Source organism: Orcinus orca, chromosome 1 (assembly GCF_937001465.1).
Source record: "Orcinus orca chromosome 1, mOrcOrc1.1, whole genome shotgun sequence".
NCBI classification, from domain to species: Eukaryota; Metazoa; Chordata; class Mammalia; order Artiodactyla; family Delphinidae; genus Orcinus; species Orcinus orca.
The window spans coordinates 157,211,519-157,237,136 of NC_064559.1; the positions used below are offsets into that span (position 1 = coordinate 157,211,519).

At 36.3% G+C, this 25,618-nt stretch overlaps 1 protein-coding gene across 6 annotated transcripts in view; it reads right to left on the bottom strand.

Moving 5' to 3' along the window:
* RAVER2 (ribonucleoprotein, PTB binding 2) overlaps positions 1-25,618 on the bottom strand; it is a 106,350-nt gene that overhangs the window by 58,426 nt on the left and 22,306 nt on the right. For all 6 annotated transcript variants that reach the window (XM_033408983.2, XM_033408982.2, XM_004281617.3 and 3 more), the window contains exons 3-5: positions 11,334-11,803; positions 8,757-8,948; positions 1,509-1,635 (exon numbers count right to left, since the gene is read on the bottom strand). In XM_033408983.2, coding sequence (XP_033264874.1) covers positions 1,509-1,635; positions 8,757-8,948; positions 11,334-11,803 — 789 coding nt within the window. The remainder of the gene's footprint in view (positions 1-1,508; positions 1,636-8,756; positions 8,949-11,333; positions 11,804-25,618) is intronic.

Below are 25,618 nucleotides of genomic sequence, written 5' to 3' on the forward strand. Positions count from 1 at the left end.
ACGTAGAATGGTACACGAAGGTTGCAACAGCCATTCAGAATGCAATTCAGTGCTACCGTGTCATCTATGACGAGAAAAAAAGAGCCACTGCCCAGACATCACTGGATTGTTTCTTCAAGGGGGTAGGTAGAATTGAATCCAGCAAGGAACCAGAACCTGCGCCATCAACGTCAGGCGTGAGTGAGATTGCAGCTTGCCCTCCATCTCCTATTGCTGACGATCCTTCAGCTCTACCACTTCCCACCCCCTCTCCCCACTCCAGTCAGTAACTCTTCTTGCCTGTTCACTCGATGCCAGCCCCTGTATGCCGGCTGTTGTACTGTACTACTGTACTTTTCAGGGAACTGTACTGTAAGATTAAAAATGTTTTCTTTATTTTTCTGTGTTTGTTTTTTACGTATTATTTGTGTGAAAAGCATTATAAACCTATTAGAGTACAGTACTATATAGCCGACTATGTTAGTTGGGTACCTAGGCTAACTTTGTTGGACTTACAAACAAACTGGACTTACAAACACGCTCTTGGAATGGAACTCGTTTGTATGGGTGGGGACTTACTGTATAGTGCTTTCCTAAGTTCTGTGAGTCTAACAAATTATTGAACCTGAGGGGGTCACAGGAACCCCCAAATTTGAAGCAAGTTAGTCAGAAGTGTAGGTGACCAGGGGACCTCTGAAGTTGCGGCTGCTGTCTGAAGTAGGGGCAGACCTGTTGGGGACAAAGCCCTTACTTGTAGGATCTGTGCTAACTCTAGGTAGCTGGTGCTAGAACCGAATTGCAATATACTAGTTGGTGTTAGACCAGTTGGAGCTGAAACAGAATAAGTATATTTAATCTAAACATTTGTAATCTAAAGCTTAGTGTTGAATATAGGCATTCATTTCCTCATAATGATAAAACATATTTTGTGTATGTACAGTTGTGCATTTCAAAAGGTAAATAAACTCTTCTCAATGAATACTAAATAGATATTTAATGTATGCCAATATTATAAAAATTTCCATAATACTTAGAAAATGATGTTTTTCTCATTTTCTAAAAAGTGGAACAATTTCACAATGAAAAAGGAAGAGCAGAGAGGAAACAGACCTTAACACTTTCCAACAAAGTAATTCTGCCAAAAATATTACGTAGAAAAGTATCAATATCCTTTGTTAACATAGGCTGTAACAATGTAGTATATTAAATATTACCTTATTAAGCCATGTGTTACCTGGTTTACAAATTCATGTCAACCAGTAACTAAACTGAAGGTTTAATATTTAATACTTATTAATAGTTAAAAAAAAAAATCAGGAAACCCGTAAGCAGTTTATCCCTATCAAAAACAGTCAAAACATATTTTCACCTCAGATCATTAATTAAAATAAATTATATTTTATATATTCACTGATAAATTCTAGAAAAAATAAATATTCTTGGACTAATTTAAGTGTGTTTTTCATGTAAAACAGCACAATTAACTTCATGCCAACATTCTACGTTTAATCAGCACACATGAAGTTTACCTGGTTTAACAGTTCGCCCGCAGAGCTGGGGTTGTAGAAGAACTTGTAACATGGCAGGGTTGTTTAAACTTTTCATAATTTGCACTGGATTTGGCTCTGGAAGTAAGCCCTTTTGATTACTGTGCATCTTTGATGAATACAGAAATAGAAAACATTAGAACAAGGATAAGCACAAAGATGAAACTGTAAAGGCTTTTTTCCAGAAATTCTCATTCACCTGATAAGATCTATTTTATGATAACCACAACTTACTTTATATTATATACTTGTATACATTCTACCACAATTCCTAATTGTAAGATATTCTACCATACAACATACACTGAAATCCTCATAGAATGTTTCAGTTAAGTAGAAATTGGCTTTAAGAGGACTAATGATTTAGTCAGATAAATCTCTTCATACAAGTAGAAAGATAACAGGGGAATCTGAATTTATTAACAGGGAGGTAACCTGTTGACACAGGATGAATATTTTGATACTGTAGAAGAACCTTACTACAATGTTGATCTCAAGTTTAATAATGTGGGATGCCTTACAAAGCAACATTTTTCTTATAATAACAGTCTTTAATTCATTAACTTAATCCTCTAATATGAGACAAAGATGAACTGGCCTTACATACATGTCATTGGGTAGCTTCCTAAATATATGAAGTTGTTCTCAGATTTTAAAAGCCAGCCTGATAGATGAGAATATTAATATAATGATGTAAAAGGAAAACTATGAACTTCCAACCAGGAGAAAATGGAGAACCGACAAGGACAACTGGATTCCCTCTCTCATCCCAAGCTGTGACATTAAGAGGGAGAGGGTGATGGATTGAGAACCTGACACTAAACCCGTGAGAAATCCCTGGACAGACACAAGGTAGTGCCTCAAGAGTGTGAGAGAGGCTGGATCCACAGACAGGATAGCTTGGGGAAGGGCCTTCCTCCACATCACCCCCTAGGGATCATGGCTAGGAAAAAGCAGGAAAAGGGCAGCATCAGTCCAGTGACCGCCTAGGAGCAGTGAATTAACAGCAGGGTGTCGTGCAAACTCAGAGACAGTGGGGACCATGTAACACTAGGTAGAGGCACCAAAAACTTCCTTCCCACATCCTCCAACCTTCTCTACTTCCTTCCTCCCACTGGGCAGGGTGGAAGAGTTATAATTGAGGAAGGCAGAACTTGGAAAAGAGCCAGGGTTGGGAGAAGAGATTAAGAGGCTCTAAGGGGCAGGGTTGCCTGGCTGGGGTGGGAAAGGGCTGTCTGTGGTCAAGGCAGAGGTTCTCAGCCCTAGGTTCCTGCCTGCCTTCCCTAAACCCTAGCTGAGACCAGCCTTCAGCACTCCTCCTCCATCTCCAGCCCCTCAACCTCTAAACACTCACATATAAAGAAGCCAACCGCCATACCCCCTACCAAAGGAGATATGCATCCACAGAACAAAATAACTAGGCATGGGGAGAATGTAGCCACAAAAACTAAAGGCAACAAACTGAAGCACCTATAAGAGACAAAGCAGAATTAAAGGATAGGAAATAAGAATGTTAACTAAACATAACAGACATCCTAAAAAAAAGCTAATATATTTTTACTGGTAACATGAAACAAGGACAAGCAGTTATAAAGAACAACCAATTAGAAGTATGAAAAACACAACTGTTAGAGAAAAATCATGGCAGCCATCACTTACTATATATACTTGGCATTGTTCTAAGCATGTTACATGGATTAGATCACTTAATGCCCCAAAACAACTCTATAGGGTTTGTGTTATTACCCCCATTCTATAGGTGAGGAAACTGGAGAAACTGAATAAAGCATTATTCTTAACCTCTACTCTGTGCTTCAACAGATAAGTTAAACAGTAGAATATATGAGACTGAAAAACAAAATAAGCAACCTGAAAGTTCAGGTCAAATAAACCTCCCAGAATACATGAGCAGAGGATACAGAGGGAAATAAAAACAAAGTAAAACATGGTAATGAAAAATGCAAACAAAACAAGAGAGAAAACCAAGGCAATGAAGGGACTAGAAGTCTTAACATCTATATAACAGGAGTCCCTGAAGGATTAGGGAAAAAAAGGGAATCTTTGAAGAAGTAATGGCTGAGAATTTCCCAGTATTAAAGAAAAATTAAAGACCACAAAATGAAAGGGTTCCAAATATGATATAGAAAAACACACACCTGGTTACATTTTTTTGGTGTGAAATTTAAGAACATCAAACCCCCCCCAATACTAAAAACTTCCAGTGAGGAAGAACATATCTCAGAAAAAAAAAAAAAAAGCAGATTAATATCATCTTCACTCTCAAAGCGTCAACCCTGGATTTAAGAAGGCAGCAAATTAATATTTTCAAAGTGCTGCAGGAAAAAAACTTTGAATCTAGATTTTTATGTTCAGCTAAGCTATTAAATATGGAAAAGAAATAAAAAATATTCCCAGCCATACACAGTCTAAAAAGTTTTTACTACATGAAACCCTTTCTGAAAATGAGAAATGAGAATAAATGCATGATGATATTACATGATACATGGAAATTAGGGTTTATAATATCACAGTTAATTTTAATCTTGTATACAAAAGCCAGGACCATAAAAACAAAAACTTTAAGGTTGGGAATTCCCTGGTGGTCCAGTGGTTAGTACTTGGTGCTTTCACTGCCGTGGCCTGGGTTCAATCCCTGGTTGGAGAACTAAGATCCTGCAAGCCGTGCAGTGCGCCCCCCCAAAAAAAAAAAAAAAATTAAGGCAATCCTAAAGTAAAAATGTACTTTATGTACTCCCAATATGGTGGTAGGTGGGGTAGAAGGAAGAAGCAGGATGGAGTTTAGAATGAACTAAGTGGGAAGAAAGAGATACTGATCAACCTAGGGGTGTTAGTAAGTTAGGAACAATCACCAGTAGGATAAAATAGAACATCTCACTCTCGAAGCAGAAGAAGAAAATTCTAATTTATCCAATAGTAGATGGGAAATGAAAACAAAGGAAAAAAGTATAGTTTAAAAAAACATGACAAGTGTTGGTAAACAGTATAGAGGTTCCTCATAAAATTAAAAATAGAACTACCATATGACCCAGCAAGTCAACTTCTGGGTATTTCTCCACAGAAAACAAAAAACACTAACTCAAAAAGATATATGGACCCCATGTTCATTGCAGCATTATTTATAATAGCTAAGATATGAAAACAACCTAAGTTTCCAAAGATGGATGAACAGATAAAGATAATGTGGTGTGTATATATATAGACAATGGAATATTATTCAGCCATAAAAAAGAACGAAATTTTGCCATTTGTAGTTACATGGATGGACCTTGAGGGTATTATGCTAAGTGAAATAAGTCAGGCAGAGAAAAATGGATACTGTATGATCTCACTTATGTGTGGAATCTAAAACCAAAACCAGAACCAAAACCATAGATACAGAGAACAGACTGATGTTTCCCAGAGGGAGGGGGTGGAGGGTGAGTGAAATGGTAACAGGGGTTAAAAAGTACATACTTCCAGTTATAAGAGAAATAAGTCATGAGAATGTAATGTACTGCACAGTGACTATGACTACAGTTCATAATACTCTACTTCATATTTGAAGGTTGCCAAGAGAGTAGATCTTAAAAGTTCTCATCACAAGAAAAAAAAATTCTGTGATTCTGTGTGGTGACAGATGTTAACTAGACTTACTGTGGTGATCATTTCACAATATATACAAATACTGAATCATTAGTTGTACACTTGAAATCTAACATAATGCTGTATATCAATTACATCTCAAAAGAAATCTATATCAGAAGAATAGCTTTTAAAAATTCCTAGGTGTGTATAAACTGGAAGAAAAAACTAATAATTAAGCTAAAAGGAAATCATAACAAAAATTTGAAACATTCATAATATAAAATTTATGACACATAGGTATAGCATTAGTTATAGAAGTAAGCTTACTTTAACTATGTTCATCAGAAAACAGTCTAGGTTGAAAACAGAGGAGCTAACCACGGATAACATTAAAGATGGGTGGGGGTAGGGGGTGGGAAGAGTAAATCCAAAGAAGAAAGAAGCAAGGAGGTTATAAAGATAGGGCAAGAATAAGCGAAAGATAGAAAAAAGAGAAATAATGAACAAAACAAAAGCTGTTTCTTTAAAAGGCAAAATAAATAGTTTGCAAGACTGATCAAGGCAAAAAAAGGAAATGCAAATAAATAAAATATACGATAAAAAGAGGAGACTAGACATGACAATTTTAAATAAAATTTTATAAATAGCTATGTGCCAATAAATTTAAAAACTCAAAGTGGATAAATTTGTAGAATGTAATCAAATGCCACATATAGCACACAGAGAAAAATAAAACTAATAAACCTAATATCCACAGAAGAAACTTAAGTGGTAATCAATGATTTCCTTCTGGAAGAGGCTCAAGGAGTAAGTCTACACGGTTTCATAGATTGAGATCTCTCAAACTTTCAAAGAACGGATGACCCCGATTTTATACAAATTGATCCATGAAATGGAAAGAAAAGGAGAAGGGGGAGAAAAATATGTAAATCATTTAATGAGGTCAATGTTCTCTTGATTCCAAAATTAAGTAAAAATGGTACCCAAAAATTTAAGCATTTTCACTTATGAGCACATTTGCACATATACCAAATAAAACATTATCCAATAAAATCAAACAATGCATAGGAAAAAAATCATTATCAATTAGGATTTACAACATAAGGATAGTGTAATATTAGAAAAACCTATCAATTGGATTCAGCACATTAATGAACTTAGGGAGAAATCACATAAAATTATCGCAATAGTTGCAGAAATACTCTGATAAACATCAATACCTACTTATGATTTTTTTTAAATCAGAAAACTTGATAAAGGATATGTACCAAGAACCTACAGAAAAAAAAACTCAATGCAGCACATTACTTTTAAGACTGAGAAAAATTTAAGATTCCTCACTGTTACTAATACCTAATCACGAAGGGCCCTGTATGCCATGGTAAGGAACTGAACTTATGCACGCATTAAAGAATATTAAGCAAGAGAATGACATAATCTGGTTTGAGGACGAGAAAGATCACTCTTGTGGCACCGTGGAAGATGGGTTAGAATGGGGAAGATGAACGACATGGCAACCACATAGCAGGTTATTCGAACCATCAAGGTGAGAAAAATGAGATCCTGAGTAAAGTGACAAAGATGCTGACAAGTCTCAAGGACTTAATAGTTACCAGGAGGTGGAACTGAAAGGATTTGCTAATATTCTCGACATCCTGATCTAGGGAATAGGTGAAGAAGACCAATCATGATTAACTGAGTTTTTAATTCAGACAGTTCTAGTTTGAACGAACTGATGCCATACACAGATATTACAGAACACAGAAAAGCAGGTCCCAGAGAAAAATAGTTTTCTTTTGGAAATGTTGAAATTGAACTATTTATATAACATAAAAAGGGGCTGTTTAAATATCATTTGGAAGTACAGATTTAGTGCTTAGAGCAATTGAGTCCAAAAATATATGCTTGGAAAAATCATCACTGATAGGCAATAACTAAAACCACTGGAGTGCTGAAGAGGAAGAAAGTGAGGAGGCCAAATACAGAAGCCTACTGATAGCAGCCCTTCGGGAAAGAGAAGAAAGGGGTGGGACGGTTAGACAGGTAGGAAACAAACGGTAGGCAGAATTCAAGGTAGTAGGCGGTTGGTCTTATTTTTTTTTTAATATTTATTTTATTTATTTTCCTTATTTTTTATTTTCTTAGCTGCGTTGGGTCTTAGTTGCGGCACACGGGATCTTCGTTGAGGCATGCAGGATCTTTCACTACTTTTCTCTCTAGTTGTGGCGCGCGGGCTCCAGGGCAAGTGGGCTCTGTAGTTTGTGGCACGCGGGCTCGCTCGTTGAGGCGCGCGAGCTCAGTAGTTGTGGCGCGTGGGCTTAGTTGCCCCACGGCATATGGGATCTTAGTTCCCAGACCAGGGATCGAAGCCACGGCCCCTGCATTGGAAGGCGGATTCTTTACCACTGGACCACCAGGGAAGTCCCAGGAGGTTGGTTTTAAATGTTCCAAAGAAACCAGGCAAAGAAAGACTGAAAAGTATCTTTTCGACTGAATATTAAGAAATTCCTGTTAATCTTAAAGAGAACAGATTCACCTGAATAGTGACGGCAGAAACGAGATTGCATTGGACTGAGAGGGAAATGAGAAAAGAAGAAAAAGTGACGAGTGGGACCTGATTGTTCAAGAAGCTCCAGCTGTGAGGGAAAAGTATTACAAAGGCTCGTATTTAGAGAAGATTTTTAAAGGAAACGATTTGAGCGTATTTATAGGCAGATGGGATAGAGCTAGTGAACAAGTGAAAGTAAGGAGAAAGGTGAGGATGAAGATCCTTGAGGATGGGGGACACGGGCATGAGCCCCTGCTTTGGCAGGAGGAGGCACAGCCCTCTCTCCGAGAGAACAGGGATCTTTGTTTTGTTCACTGATGAATCCTAAACATCTCTAACATACCTAGCATGCAGTGGGTACCCAAAAAGTATTTATGGAATGAATGCTATTTAAGAGAAAAAATGGGGGCACTTTTTCTGGGGGAGTGTGAGAAAAGTTGAACGAATGAGTCCAGCACATGGCCTTTATATTTCTATAAAGTAGGAGCCACGATCATCGGATAGAAAGAAGGACAGAGACAGGAAAAGAGTGAGGATTTGAGAGAGTCACTGTAGAAAATGGAAAAGAGTGGCTGATGAGAGATAGTTTTGCTGGGGGATCAGCTATAAACAAACGTCAGACATTTGTAAGGCCACCACGCCACCTAGTTGTTTCTTTTTCTCCAAGAGGACAGGGTGTACCACCTGCAAAAGTGGGTGACTAGATGTATTCAGAATTGGAAACTCAGCAACCATGCCACGTGCACAAAAATGAGGCTCCACCTCCCACGACTTCTACTACGGATACTTATGAACACTGAAAAAGGGGGCACCTTGCACGCAAAACTTACAGAACAGGAACTCAAAACATTTACTGAATAAATGAAATTTCCTCAAAATTTTTTCTTGAGATGAATACACGTTATGAAACACAGTTTCTTCTTTTGTATTGACTGCTGGCTTGATCTGGCAGAGGTACCATTTAGCCAGTCAAAAAAAAAAGAAGGGTATCTTTACATAATAAAAATATAATGAAGGTCCAATCAATGACTGACTAGTTTGGATAGATTAAAATACTACTTGAATTTTTTTATATCCTAAAAAAAGAACAAACTTACCACGCGTTGAGCTGCTATCAATGCCGCTAATGTACTTCGCCCTGGTGCTCCCGGGGCACAGAAGGAAACTTGAACTTTGCTTCCCTTGATGGTCATACCATCAGCTGCTTGTTGAACCTCTTCAGCGTGCTCTGCAGTGCTATATTCAACCACCGCAAAGCCACCAACATAACTACCTTCATCCTGTGCAAGCTGATGTGATACATTTATTAAAAAGGGAATTCTAATATTTAGCTAGAAATACTTATTTACAAGTATATCATCTAAAAATTCAAGGACAAATGTCTCAGAGCATGATACTGGTGAAAATAATGTATTCTTTCCTTCTGAAAATAAAAGTTTACTAGCTGGGTAGATGCAGTCCTTCTAGAAGATGGGAAAAGTAAGATTCTGTCCGGTTTCTTTTTACTTCTTTGAATCTCTGATTTATTTTAAAAGTCAATGTTCAAATGATAATAGTCCCTATATATTAAGCTATATATATAACTGATAATTTATAGAAAAATATGGGACACAATAATTAAAACTTTCTTTAAAATAAAGTCACCAGATACGCAGACGATGAAACATGCTGAACAATTACTGGATCATATATCTATGTAAAATAACATTTGCATTATCAAGAGAAGAAAGGTAGAAGGAACCACATTCAAAGGTTATTTCAATATTTTAGGCAGATCCCAGGAATTTGGTCAAGTATACCAAAGCAAACCTTATTTAGGAAAACTGTGCCCCAGGTTTGTTTAAAATACCATATTCAGGACACAACCTTTTTCTGAATGTGCCCTAAATAAACTCCTGCAATGCAGAACTCAATTTATTTCCAGTCACCCACCTGTAAGAGTGTAAAAGAAGATACTAAAGTCCTGGATCTGTAAAGACTGGTACAAAGAGCAAAAGTAAGAACAAAATAAGACACTAAAAAGTTTCTAGAGCAAAAGTAAGAACAAAATAAGACACTAAAAATTTCTAAGTGTTGAACATGTCTGAATCATCTTAAACACACTGATGCTATAAAGTGATAAATGTGGTAAAATTCAGCTTCGTATGTCTTTAAGAAGACACATCTACAATACTTCTATTTGAATTTGGCATCCCATAAATTGATACTACAATTAAATCATTTTCCAGTCCTTTTTAGTTTCTTTTCTTATTTTTGAAGCTTTTTGTGTAGTAGACCGAATTTCCATTTTTTCTTCACATTCTTCCTTCCTTTTAAAACTGCCCTCAAATATTTTTTTCCTCCATAAAACTTCTTCCATTCGCATGGGAGAAAGGAAAAATATCTACCTCTTCCAAACATTTCTCCTACAACCTCATTCCTTTTAACCAAACCAAATCTTAAAATCAGATTTGTAATCTGATCCCTTCTGACCACGAGGTAAGAAGACTGTGTCTTCCATACAGTCTGTGTCAACCTACCAAGCGAGAGAGCCTGAGTTTAACAGATCTACTGATAAAGGCATTGTAAAGTGGCTTTATTAACCTTTTGAAAACTTCTAAAATATTTTTATTATTCCTGGTTCATTATAACCTTCATGCCAAATAAATGACACTATCATTTTAAGTCTTTCAAAAGACAAAGTCATTTTAATTCCATAGCGTCAGCAGTTTTAAAGAATATTTACATTCAGTATGAGAGCCATTTAAATATGTAATGGCCTGACTTGTGATCTAGTGAATTTTCCATTATTTTGAAATATTTTAACAGAAGCTAAATGATCACTCACAATTATTGTAACTTTTTTTTTTTACCAGATGGAAAGCTAGACTAGATAACCTCTCAGTTGTATACAGTATATATTTTTGCCTATTTAGTAGAACATATTTAATTTTACTCAAAGTGCTTGAAAATTCTTACCAGTGTTGTCAGTTTTCAGGATCTTCTCTAAATGTCTCACTTACCATGACCCCATTAAGGTAGAATAAGGCATTCTTTTTACACCTCATAACACTTTTCTATTTTCCATTGTATCAGTCTTCATACAGGATTTACAATTATCTGCTTACTTGTCAGTCTCTTCCACAAACTTGTGCGGTATTAAGAGAGTATCTTTCTATTCTCTACATTTCCGACATTTAGCAATATAGTGTCTGGCACTGAGAAGGTGATAAACAAAATGTGGATGGATAAAGGGATCAATGCATGAATGGTTCAAGAGTGGATGGAATGAGAAGGTGGATGTGTTAAGTGATGGGTTTGCTAAGACATAATTATATAAAGACAATATAGTTTGGCCCATCAGCAAAAGGGACTGATTTAAAATTTACCATCATATGAATTGGGAGATTGGGATTGACATATATACACTAATATGTATAAAATGGATAACTAATAAGAACCTGCTATATAAAAAAATAAAATTCAAAAATAAATACAAAAATAAATAAAAATAAAATTTACCAAAATAAATAAATAAATAAAATTTACCATAATATTAAAGTGTTCATTACAGACTCAATTAGAATTAGATTATCCATTGTGATATTTACATAGGTATAATAAATACGTGAGTGCATGCAGATACATATGCAGATATTTTTAAATATTGCAAATGATGACTTAAAAATACATACCTGGCAAAACACAGGTTTATGGATACTGGAAAAAAACTGCAACAGCTCCTCTGAATCCCTGTAGTCACTAGGGAGTTTATCTATACAAAGGCACTTAGAATGAATGAGCTCTGCGGCCAAGAGATTAACATCCATCCACTGTGCAAAGACAGCTGATGCTCCCAACTGTTTACCCAATAGCTCCAATCTAGCCTTTGCAGCAAAGTCCTTTTTCATGTATTCCACAAATCCATAGCCTTTGGAATGGCCAGTAACTTCACTGTAGACCAGAAAACATCTCTCGACATTTCCATAAGCACGAACAAGTTCTTCAAACTCTTCTAACGTAAAAGAAGTGGGCAAGTTGGTAATACATAGCAAAGCATCTGTTGGCTGGAGCTGGACTATTAAGTCTTTTCCTCGAAATGAATATTGATGAAATATCTGAATTGCATTCTGGGCTTGTTCTCCATTCAATAATGTAACAAAAGCTGGAAGAAGATAAAATGAACGAGAGTTTTCTGAGCCAGTGTTTACAAGCTTTTCTGACCATGACCCACAGTAAGGAAATACATTTTATACCTGTGCCTCAGTACATGCATACATATATATATTTCCGAAACAAAAGTATCAGGAGATAACACTTCTATCATGTGCAATGCACTCATATTTTCTATTCTATTTCATTATTTTTAAATGCTGACACCCTCACTTAACTAATTGCATGACCAGTAACTCAAACAGTATACAAATTATATTAGGAGCTCCACTCTAAGATACCACAATATTCTGGGGGTGGGGTGGGGTGGGTAATCTTTTCAAACTACATACAGACTTGATATTTTTCCTCAGTTAACACGTGATGCAAAATTTTATGAACTTTTATTTCTTCTCAGAGAGTTCTAAAAGACCCTATTTGATAACAAGAACCTAAAAAACAAAGGCAGAGCAAAAAGACACCAAAATGCCCAGAGGAAGACAATTCTCCAATTCATGTATATGTTTCCTTAAAATAAAATTAATTACATTGAAACAACAAACACACACACACAATTTGGTATGCTTTTTGGATGAACAATATGGTATGAAAAGATCACAGGATTATTATGATATTGACAAGTAGTTTAACTTTGAATCTTTGGTAAAACAACCCCCCGCCAAAATTAAAAAATCTGTCCTGTCTACCTAATGGAGCTGTTCCAGCATTAAGCAACAATACACATGACAATCTGTAAAATCTAAAACATGATACAATTACAAAGTTCTAAATCAATGAAATATCACACAGACATGCGTATCTGATAAGATTTTTGAGCAATATTATAAGAAAAATTTTAAACCCCAAATAAAAGAAACAACACAGGGCAAACCACAAACTACAAACACACTGCTCTCTCAACCTTCCTACCTCTCCCTCTTCTCTCCCGCTCTGGAACACACAGTGGAGTTGCTCCATATGAGCAACTAACTTACCCAAATTCAATGATAACAACATGGCAAATATGTACAAAGCAAGAGAGAAAGAAGAATTTAAACAGTGTGGACGATCCTGTCATTTCACTCAATCTGCTCTTCCCTCAGCAGGTCTTAGTGCCCACGCAGCTCTCAGACTGAGCATCTCACCACACTTTAACATTTAAAGAAACACATTTTTCACTTAACATGATCTCCACATACAAGGAAACTACTTACAAAGGAATAGCTATAACTCTTCCAACACTAAGGGGGAAAAATGGCTTTGCTGCACTTATTGAGAGAATATCTCTTGGTTTCCAATAACCCCTTTTAAAGAACTTGAGTTACTTTGATTTTATGCCTTTCTTCCCTTATGCTGACACAGAATACCATTTAATGATATTTTGCTAAAACCAGCAAACAAGCCAACAACAATTTGTAAATACTGGTTATGTTCCTATACCAGCTCATAAGCTCATCAGCTCATGTTTGATTTGAATTCTCTGGGTATTTGAAACTGTTAACAATTCCCTTCCTTAACTTCCTTGATAAAGTCCTTCCTGATTTTCTTCATAGCTGTCCAAGCGCTCCTTCTTCCATTTCCTTTGCAAGATTTTTCTCCACTCACACCTGTAAGGTGGTAATCCTTTCTTTTTTTATTGGGGTATAGTTGTTTTACAATGTTGTGTTAGTTTCTACTGTACAGCGAAGTGGAGTTCCCTGTGCTACACAGCAGGTTCTTATTAGTTATCTATTTTATACATATTAGTGTATATATGTCAATCCCAATTTCCCAATTCATCCCACTTTACCCCTCCCACTTTACCCCCTTGGTGTCCATACGTTTGTTCTCTACATCTGTGTCTATTTCTGCCCTGCAAACCTGTTCATCTGTACCATTTTTCTAGATTCCACATATATGCGTTAATATACGATACTTGTTTTTCTCTTTCTGACTTACTTCACTCTGTATGACAGTCTCTAGGTCCATCCACGTCTCTACAAATGACCCAGTTTTGTTCCTTTTAATGGCTGAGTAATATTCCATTGTATACACGTATGTAAGGTGGTAATCCTTAAGGTTGCTTCTTGGCAGAGTCACACACAGTCAGAGCCATATGACTGTACCCAGCAGCCCTGAGCCATCAACCTCTCTTCTCTATGCCCTCTTCCCCTGGGCACTCATGTCCATGCCCATTTATTCAGTCTCATGTACCAGGTACTGTGTTGGGCACTGGAAAGGAGTTGGTGAACAAAACAAATAAGATCCCTTTCAACAAGGACCTCACAATCCAATAGAGGATGATAGAGATTTGACAGAGAGTTACAAGTGTAATGTTATCAAAGAGGAAGTGTGAGGGCTACGGAAGCAATTAAACAGAGCAAAACGGCTAGTCTGGGGGCTCGTAGAAAGCCTCCTATACCCTGTTAACTCTTAAATCTGTTTCTAGTCCTCAGTTCCACATATATCCACGTACTGATTCACACACAACCAAACATAACTCACAGTCTTCATCCTCTCCCTGCCATTCCCCTAAAATCCCAACATTGTTCAGCTTCCTTTATTCTCTATTTCAGTTGCTAGCATCACAACTCACAAATCAGAAACCTGGGAGTTACCCTAGACCCCATCTCCTTTAACGCCCACAAAAAAGGAATCCTCAAATTCTACCCTCCAAATAGATCCATCCTCTTTTCTTCATTCTTCTAGCTTTTCTTCTTTTTCCACAATGACAATAAAGCGATCTCTCAAAAACAAAAGTTTAATTGTGCCTGTTTACTGCCTAAAATGCAATCATTTGGTATCACCAATGAAGCCAAGCCTCAGCGCAGTTATCATGTCCTACCAGGCCACTTTTTTTTTTTTTTTTTTTACCATGATCAAGTTTGGTTTATTTCAGGAATGCAAAATTAGTTTTATTTTAAAATAGCAATCAAGGGTATATGGGGACACGTGCGCACACACAGCCGATTTACCCTGTCACACAGCAGAAACCAACACAACACTGCAAAGCAACCACACTCCAACAACGATGTAAAAATAAATAAATGAATAAATAAAATAGCAATCAATATAAGTTGCCACATTACCAGCAAAGAAAAGAAAAATCACAGAGTATCTTAGTAGATGTAAGAAAAGATATGTGATAAAATTCAAAGTCCATGCAGGATAAAAATTCTTGGCAATCAGTGGAAAAGTAGGAAACATCCTTTATCTGTTAAAGAATGTCTATAAGGAACCTACATCAACATTAACGGTGAAAGCCAAAACCATTTACTCTGAGATAGGGAATAAGGTAAGGGTTCTTGTCTCACTAGTTTTATTAACATGGAATGAAGGTCTCTGCCAGTGCAGTAGGACAAATGCAAGAAGTAAAAGACACAAGGGTTAAGAGGAGAGAAATAAAGCCTGTGTGAAAGACACGCTTGAGTGTGTAAAAAATTCAAACGAACCCAAAAAAGAATTAGAATATGTAAGTTTACCCAGGTTGCCTACCAGGCCCTTTTGATCTGACGCCAGCCTCAGTAACTGCCACACTTCCCTTCCCCACCACATTTCTTTATCCTCTAATGACACTGAGTTGTTCGTAGCTCCCTAGACTGCAACTTGTTTCAAGCATCTCTATGTTACGCATGTTAATTCCCCTGCCTACGAGATGTCTCCCAATATCTTCAGCCACTCAAACCTTTTAGCTGGCTTTCAAATCCAGCCCAGAGGTTAACGCATCAGGATCTCCAGGAAGCATTCCCTGATGTTCTCTTCCAGTTAGAGTTAACCCTTGTTTTATTACACCTCTGTATTTTGAACATTGAATGGATTATTGCACACATCACACTTCATTATAATCTATTTGTTTAGATGCCTGCTATCCTATCAACTGTGAGCTCCCTAAATTGCTAATGAATATATCTCCATCAGCTACCATAGTGTCAGGCACACAGTAGAGGATCTATAAGTGTCAACTGAATGGATGAATGTATACATGCATAGATTAACTAGTACATTTTAAAACTGACAACTTCTTATTTTCCTTCCCTTAGGTATCTGCATTTGCTCAACCCAAGTAAGACATTTAATGGTAGAATTTAGATAACATAATGAAGCAAATTTGAAAGTCCAGGCAGTAGGAAAAAGAGGTCACTGGTTCTCTTCTATAGCTTCTTCCATTTCTCTGCAAGGCCATAAATTCTCTAAAAAAAATGTCCAATTTTCTCACATTGACTCTGTGGAAGTGAAAGATGTCACTCTACAGAGAAAAGGGTATAAGGGATTTGGAGATTAGTTCTGTTTCCATTTTCCTACCAAAATTTTAATATTCGACGATTGGTCCCAATCCTTTCACAAGTCACAATTTTATTTATCCTTTTGCCATTGCTTGCTCCACTAGTTAATTTATTATTGGGACAAATTTGATGGCAAGCATGCAAAAACTTCTTTCCTTAATGTATCCTATTTTAATACAATTATTTCTTCTTATTTATAACAGAGAGCTCTGGTTTTAAGGTCACAGTTTATAACTGTAGCCATCCTTTATTAATCTACTAATTATTATCTGTTTCTTCAAACACCACCATAGCTCCTGAAATCCAAGGCAATGTCATTTAATACAATTACTGAGTTTCTTCGTTGTATTATTCTAGTGGGTGATTTTGGCTTTGTAGTATACATCTTTAACTTAACAGTTACCATGAAGTGATACTGGTCTCTTTCTGTATAATTTAAAAACTTTACAACAGTGTACTTCCATTCCTCCTCTCCCAACCTTTGTATTGTTGCCATGCATTTTATTCCTACATGTGTTATAACCTCTACAATATAGTTATTATTTTCACTTTAAACAATTATCTTTTAGAGATCTGAATATTAATAAAACAGTCTTTACACACATAAAGACAACATCTGGTACTCTGCACTTTTTTGTGTAGATGCAGATTCCCATCCAGCATCATTTTCTCCATGCTTTATTAAAGGACTTCTTTAAATACTTCTTATAATGCAGGTCTGATGGTGATGAATTCTTTCAGCTTTTATATGATTGAAAAACATCTTTCTTCACGCTCATTTTTAAAGGATATTTTTTGGTGGGTAAATAATTCTGTGGGATTTTTTGAGGTATAAATGACATAACATTATATTAGTTTCAGGCGTACAATTAATCCAATATTTGTATATACTGTGAAATAATCACCACCATAATTCTAGTTAACATCCATCACCATACATAGTTACAAAAATTTGTGGGGCGGGGTGGTGGATAAGAATTTTTAAGATCTACTTTCTTCACAACTTTCAAATATGCACTATAGTATTATTAATTATAGCAACCATGCTGGGAACTTCCCTGGTGGTCCAGTGGGTAAGACTCTGTGCTCCCAATGCAGGGGGACTGGGTTTGATCCCTGGTCAGGGAACTAGATCCTGCAAGCATGCTGCAACTAAGAACCTGCATGCCGAAACTAAGAGCCCACATGCCGCAACTAAAGATCCCGCATGCAGCAATGAAGATCCCATGTGCCGCAACTAAGACCCGGTACGGTCAAATCAAACAAACAAACAAACAAACTATAGTAACCATGCTATACATTACATCCCCATGACTTATTTTATACGGAAATTTATACCTTTTGACTCCCTTCACCCATTTCGCCAACCCCTATCCCTAGCCTCTGGCAACCACCAATTGTTCTCTGTATCTATGAGCTCACGTTTTTTGGTTTTTTTAGATTTCACCTATAAGTGAGGTCCTACAGTATTTGTCTTTCTCTGTCTGACTTATTTCACTTAGCATAATGCTCTCAAGGTCCATTCATCTTGTCACAAATGGCAAGATTTCATTCTTTTTTAAGGCTAAATAATATTCCATTGTCTATATACACCACATCTTCCTTATCCATTCATCCATCAGCAATCACTTAGGTTGTTTCCATGTCTTGACTATGGTAAATAATACTGCAATGAGCATGGGGGTGCATATATCTTTTTGAGTTACTGTTTTCGTTTTCTTCAGGTTAAATAGCCCAAAGTGGAATTGCTGGACAAACGGTAATTCCATTTTTAATTTTCTGAGGGATCTCCATACTGTTTTCCAGTGGTTGCACCAATTTCCATTCCCACTAACAATGCACAAGAGTTTCCTTTTCTCCATATCCTCTCCAGCACTAAGTTCTTGTTGTCTTGATAATAGCTATTCTAACAGGTGTGAGGTGATATATAATTGTGGTTTTGATTTGCATTTCCCTGATGATTAGTGATACTGAACACCTCTCCATGTATCTGTTGGCCATCTATACGCCTAATCTGGAAAAATGTCTATTCAGATCCTCTGCCAGGTTTTTTTTTGTTTTTTTGTTTTTTGTGGTACACGGGCCTCTCACTGTTGTGGCCTCTTCTGTTGCGGAGCACAGCCTCCAGACGTGCAGGCTCAGCAGCCATGGCTCACGGGCCCAGCCGCTCCGCAGCATGTGGGATCTTCCCGGACCGGGGCACGAATCCATGTCCCCTGCATGGCAGGCAGACTCTCAACCACTGCGCCACCAGGGAAGCCCCTCTGCCAGGTTTTTGTTTTGTTTTGTTTTTTTCCGGTACTTGGGCCTCTCACTGTTGTGGCCTCTCCCGTTGCGGAGCACAGGCTCCGGACGCGCAAGCTCAGCGTCCATGGCTCACGGGCCTAGCCGCTCCGCGGCATGTGGGGTCTTCCCGGACCGGGACACGAACCCACGTCCCCTGCATCGCAGGCGGACTCTCAACCACTGCGCCACCAGGGAAGCCCCGCCTCTGCCAGGTTTTTAATCAGACTGTTTGTTCTTTTGCTATTGAGTTGTATGAGTTCTTTATATATTATGGATATTAGCCCCTTATCAGATATACGATTTGCAAATATTTTCTCCTATTAAGTAGGCTGCCTTTTCATTTTAATGGTTTTCCTTGCTGTGCAGAAGCTTTTTAGTTTGATGTAGTCCCACCTGTATATTTTTACTTTTGTCGCCTTTGCTTTAGTGTCAAATCCAAAAAATCGTCACCAAGACTGATAGGAAGAAGCTTACTGCCTATGTTTTCTTCTAGGAGTTTTATGATTTCAGGTCTTATATTCAAGTCTTTATGAAAAATGCCAATGGAATGCTTGATGGGATTGCACTGAATCTGCAGATTGCTTTCAGTAGTGTGGACATTTTAACAATATTAATTCTTCCAACCCATGACCATGGAATACCTTCCATTTGTCTTCAATTCCTTTCATTAATGTCTTAATAATTTTATGGTGATCTTTTTTTTCTTTCAGCAAAGAAAGAAAATGTGTTGCCCCATGGTCTTCTCATTTGCATTGTTTCCAATAAACATGGATCATCGTTATTTTTTCCATCTAAATAATATGCCCTTTTTGGGGGGGCACTGTTTTTAAGATTTTTCTCTTTATTACTAATTGCAAACAATTTGATTACAAATGTACCTTATTGTAGTTTTTTTCGTGTTTTTGTGCTTGAGGTTGGTTACACTTTGGGGATCTCTGGGTTTAGAGTTTTCATCAAATTTGGAAAAAATTCAGCCATTAATTCTTTAAATATTTTTACTGTACTACTTGCTCTCTCTTACAGAGACTCCATTACTCCACCATTAGGACCTCTTGAAGTTGGCCCAAAGTTGACTGATACTCTGTTCATGTGTTATAGTCTTTTTTTCCTCTGCTTCATTTTTGTTGTTTCCATGTATTCACATTCACTAATCTGTTCCTCTACAATGTCCACTCTGCTAGTTAATCCCATCCAGCCATCCCATTTTTCATCCTGGACATTGTAGTTTTCACCACTAAAAGTGTGAGTTAAGTATATTTTAATATCTTCCATCCTCTATTTAATATGTTCAATTTTTACTATAAATTCTTGTACATATGAAACACAGTTATAAAAACTGTTTTAATGTCCATTTTCATTAATTCATCTGCTTCAATTCTAGGTCAGTTTTGATTGATTGGTTTTTCTCCTCATTATGGGTTGTATTTTCCTGCTTCTTTGCCATATCTGGTAATTTTTAATTGGATACCAGACATTGTAAATTTTTACCTTGCTGGGTACTGGATTTTTTGTATTCATATAAATATCCTTGAGTTTTGTTCTAGGTTGTGGTTATCAGGAACGGGCTTGATCCTTTCTGGTCTTGTTTTTAAATTTTTAGCATCATTAATCTAGAGTCAGTTTTCTCCACTCTTGAGACAAAACACTTCTGAATACTCCTTCTAATCAACCACCAATTATGCTGTCTATCATCCTCACTGGTAGGAACAGCACCATTCCCAGCTGTAAAGCCTTCGTCAATATTTATAACATTGAAGTTGTACATAACCTACAAACCCAGTAATTCACTTGTGGAGAAACAGTTGCAATGTATATTAGAAGACAAGTAAAAGCATATTCACTGCAGCATTATTTAAAATGCTGGAAAAGTTGAAGCTTCCTAAATGTCTATCAGTAATGAATAGATTTATCAATGGTAATAAATTGACAGGACAGAATGATATGTAGTAGTTTAAATCAATGAATTAGAGCTATAAGTATCAATGTGGAAAGATCCAAAAAACAAAATAGAGGTTAAAAAAAAAAAAAAGCAAGTTGCTAAATGAAAAATACAGTAGAATGCCATTTACATTTAGTTTTTAAAAACACCAAGTACAACACTGTTAACTTTACATATAGTCAAATTTCAGGCATTAGATGGGATGCCTAGGCAAGAAACAGCTCCACAATTTCAATGGGTTAACAAAAGGGTTTTTTTTTTCTTGTTGCTTTTCATGCTGCATATCCCATGCTGAAAGGAAGGAAGGAAGGAGGGAAGGAAGGAAGGAAGGAGGCTTTGCTCATTATAGTCACTCTGGGACTATGTTTAAAGAGGTTCTGTAACCTTCCTCAATCACTTTAGCAAGTGGAGGGGTGAGCAGTGAATCACATGCTAGCTCTGAAATCTTCCACCTGGAGGGGATACATGCCATTTCCACTGCACTTCATTAATCGAAAAGCAAATCACATGTCCATTGGTAACTTCAAAAAGGAATAAGGAAGCACTATCTTACCTCATGACCAGAAGAAAAAGAAAAAGAATCTGTGAACAGCTCTATGATTACCACAATTAATCATTAGAGGGAGGGAGGGAATGGAACCAGAGAGGGGTAGGAACTAATTTCATCTTTAACTATAATGTCTTTTTTACAATTTTTTTATAAGTCAGAAAAAATAAATGCAGAATTCCTGACCATACTATCAGAGGTATTCATTCAGTAGTACTACATTAGGGCTCTAGCATGTATATAATATTTTTAAAGACAAAAAACTACTTCAAAAAACTTTTTAAATTGAAGTATAATTGACAAATAACATTAGTTTCAAGTGTACAACATAATGATTTTTTTTGTTGTTGGCCAAGCCACGTGACATGTGGGATCTTAGTTCTGCGAACAGGGATTGAACCCACACCCCCTGCAAGTGGAAGAATGGAGTCTTAACCACTGGACTGCCGGGGAAGTCTCCCATAATGATTTGATATTTTTATATATTGTGAAATAGTCACCACAGTAATTCTAGTTAACATCTGTCACCATACATAGTTAAAACTTTTTTCTTGGGATGAGAACTTTCAAAATCTACTCTCTCAGCAACTTTCAAATATGCAACACAGTATTATTAACTGTGACAAAGAGTCACCATCCTTATATATTACATCCCCAGTACTTCTTTATTTTATAACTGGAAGTTTGTACTTTTTGACTTCCTTCACCCATTTCATCCATCCCTTACAAAAAACATTTTAAAAGCATAAAATACTTCAATAAAACATTTGCTAATTTGGGAGTCAGTATATATATAATGGTTATATCATCCTCCATACGTTTTCTTATTTTTTTATCATCTCAAACAGATGTTTTTAAACATTTACATCTCATATGTACGCAAAGAAAATAATCTAGTTTAGGCTTTTAATCTCACAGATATAAAACTAATGTGCAGAAAAATTAAACGATTTTCCCAATTTGTATAACTAAAGGTCAAATCACATAATTTACTAAGTCCAGTAATATATTATTAAAACTGAAGGATACTTAACATATAAAAAACACTCAATAAAATGTTACAACATATAACATTAGAACATTCATTATAAAAATTCATAAAGCTGTAGTAATATTATATATTTTTAAAAACCAATGCAAATTCATTTTTTTGCCTAATTGTTTACTGAGGTATAGTTGATTTACAATATTATATTAGTTTCAGGTGTACATCACAGTGATTCAAATGTTTATACATTATAAACAGGTCTATCCATGTGTTGCAAAAGGCAAAATTTCATTCTTTTCTTATGGCTGAGTGGTATTCCATTGTACATAGTACCACTTCTTTTTTATCCATTCATCTGTTGATGGACACTTAGGTTGCTTCTATATCTTGACTATTGTAAACAGCTGCTATGAACATTGGGGTGTGCATGTATCTTTTTGAATTAGTGTTTTCACTTTCTTTAGATATTTACTCGGGAGTTGAGTTGCTGATCATACAGTAGTTCTATTTTTAGTTTTATGAGGAACCTCGGTACTATTTTTCATAGCTGCTGCACCAATTTACATTCTCATCAAGTGCCCAAGAGTCCTTTCTCCACATTCTTGACAACATTTGTTATTTGTACTCTTTTTGATAATAGTCATACTAACAAGTGTGAGGTAATATTTCATTGTGGGTTTGATTTGTAGTTCTCTGATGATTAGTGATGTTGAGCATCTTTTCACGGGGCCTGATGGCCACCTGTATGTCTCCCTTGTAAAAATGTCTATTCAGGTCTTCTGCCCATTTTAGTTGGGTTGTTCGGTTTTTTGACATTGAGCTGTATGAACTGTTCATATATTTTGAATATTAATCACTTATCAGTCATATCCTTTGCAAATATTTTCTGCCATTCAGTAGGTTGTCTTTTCATTTTGTCAGTGGTTTCCTCCTCTATGCAAAAGCTTTTAAGTTTAATTAGGTCCCATTTGTTTATTTTTGCTTTTGTTTCTTTTGCTTTAGGAGGGATATCCAAAAAAAATATTGCTACAATTTATGTCAAAGAGTGTTCTGCCTATGTTATCTTCTAGGATTTTATGGTTTGCTGTCTTACATTTAGGTCTTTAATCCATTTTGAGTTTAGTTTTGTGTATGGTATGAGAAAATGTTCCAACTTCATTCTTTTACAAGAGCTGTCCATTTTTCTCAGCATCATTTCTTGAACAGACTCCCTTTCCCCCACTGCATACTCTTGCCTCCTTTGTCTTGGATTAATTGACCATAAATGTCTGGGCTTACTTCTGGGCTTTCTATTCTGTTCCACTAATCTATGTGTCTGTTTTTGTGCCAGTACCATACTGTTTTGATTACTGTGGCTTTGTAGTATAGTCTGAAGTCAGGGAGCATGATACCTCCAGATCTGTTCTTCTTTCTCAAGATTGCTTTAGCTATTTGGGGTCTTTTGAGTTTTCATACAAATTTTAGAATTATTTGTTCTACTTCAGTGACTAATCCTATTGGTACTTTGATATGATGGCATTAGATATGTAGATTGCCTTGGGTAGTATGGTCATTTTAGCAATATTACTTCTTCCAATTCATGAACACTGTATTATCTTTCCATCTATTTGCGTCATCTTCAATTTCTTTCATCAGTATCTTAGAGTTTTCCGAGTACAGAGTAAATCTCCTTAGACTTATTTCTATGTTTGTTTTTTTTTGTTTTTTTGTTTTTTTGATGTTATGGTAAATGGACCGTTTTCTTAATTTCTGATAGTTCATTGTTAGTGTATAGAAATGCAACATATTTCAGCATATTAACACTGTATTTTGCAACTGTACTGAATTCACTGATGAATTTTTGGTGGCATCTTTAGAATTTTCTATGTGTACTGTGTGTCACCTGCAGTGACAGTGACAGTTTTACTTCTCTCTTTCCAATTTGGATTTCTTTTCTTTTTATTGTATGACTGCTGTGGCTAGGACATTCAGTGCTATGTTGGATAAAAGTGGCAAGAGTGGGCATCCTTGTTTTGGTCCTGTTCTTAGAGGAAATGCTTTCAGCTTTTCACCATCGAGTATGATGTTAGCTATGGGCTTATCATATGGCCTTTACTATTTTGAGGTTTGTTCCCTCTGTCCCTACTTTGTTGAGAGTTTTAATCATAAATCGATGTTGAATTTGTCAAAAGCTTTTTCTGCATATATTGAGATGGTCATGATTTTTATTCTTCAATTTGTTAATATGGTTTATCATATTGATTGATTTGCAGCTATTGAACTATCCTTGCATCCCTGGGATAAGCCCTGCTTGACCATGGTGTATGATCCTTTCAATGTATTGTTGATTTCAGTTTGCTGATGTTTTGTTGAGGATTTTTGCATCTATGTTCATCAGTGATATTGTCCTGGAATTTTCTTTTTTTGTAGTGTGTTTGGTTTTGTTATCAGGGTGATGCTGGCCTTGTAAAATGAGTTCAGAAGTATTCCTTCCTGTGCAATTGTTTAGAATAGTTTGAGAAGGACAGGTGTTAACTCTTCTCTACATGTTTAGTAGAATTCACCTGTGAACACATCTGGTGCTGGACTTTTGTTTGCTGGGAATTTTTTCTTACTGACTCAATTTCAATGCTCTGGTAATTGGTCTGTTCATATTTTCTATTTATTCCTTGTTCAGACTTGGGAGACTGTGCATTTCTAGGAATTTGTCCATTTCTTCTAGGTTGTCCATTTTATTGGCATATAGTTGTTCACAGTAATCTCTTATGATCCTTTGTTATTTCTGTGGTGTTAGTTGTAACTTCTTTGCCATTTCTGATTTTATTGATCTGGGCCCTCTCTCTTTTTCTCTTGAATCTGGCTAAAGGTTTATCAATTTTGTTTACCTTTTCAAAGAAACAGCTCTTAGTTTCATTGATCATTTCTATTTTTTTCCTAGTCTCTCTACTTCATTTATTTCTGTTCTGATCTTTATGATTTCTCTCCTTGTGCTAACTCTAGGTTTTGTTTGTTCTTCTTTTTCTAGTTTATTTAGGTGTAAGCTTAGGTTGTTCAAGAGTTTTCTTGTTCCTTGAGGTAGGCTTGCATCTCAGTAAACTTTCCTTATAATTGCTTTTGCTGCATCCCATAGATTTGGATCATTGTGTTTTCATTTGTCTTCAGGAGTTTTTTAATTTCTTTTTTGATTTCAATGATACAATGGTTGTTTAGCAGCATTTTGTTTAGCCTCCACATGTGTGTTTATGTTTTTTTCAATTTTTTTCTTGCAGTTGATGTCTAGTCTCATAGTGTTGTGGTTGGAAAAGATGCTTGATATGATTTCAGTTTTCTTAAATTTACTGAGACTTATTTTTGGCCTAGCATGTGATCTGTCCTGGAGCATGTTCCATGTGCACTTGAAAAGAATGTGTATTTTGCTGTTTGGGGATGGAAGTCCATTAAGTTCATTTTGTCTAATGTGTTGTTTAAGACCAGTGTTTCCTTATTTTCCGTCTGGATGATCTGACCAATGATGTAAGTGAGGGGTTAAAGTCCCCTAGTACTATTGTGTTACTGTCAATTTCTCCCTTTATGTCTGTTAATATTTGCTTTATTACTGCTGTATTTTCTTCTTGGATTGATCTCTTGATCATTATGTAATATCCTTCTTTGTCTCTTGTTACAGTCTTTGACTTAAAGTCTACTTTGTCTGATATAAGTATTGCTACTCCAGCTGTTTTTTGATTTCCATTTACATGGCATACCTTTTTCCATCCCCTCACTTTAAGTCTGTGTGTGTCTTCAGAACTGAAGTGAGTCTTTTGTAGGCAGCATATGTATAGTTCTTG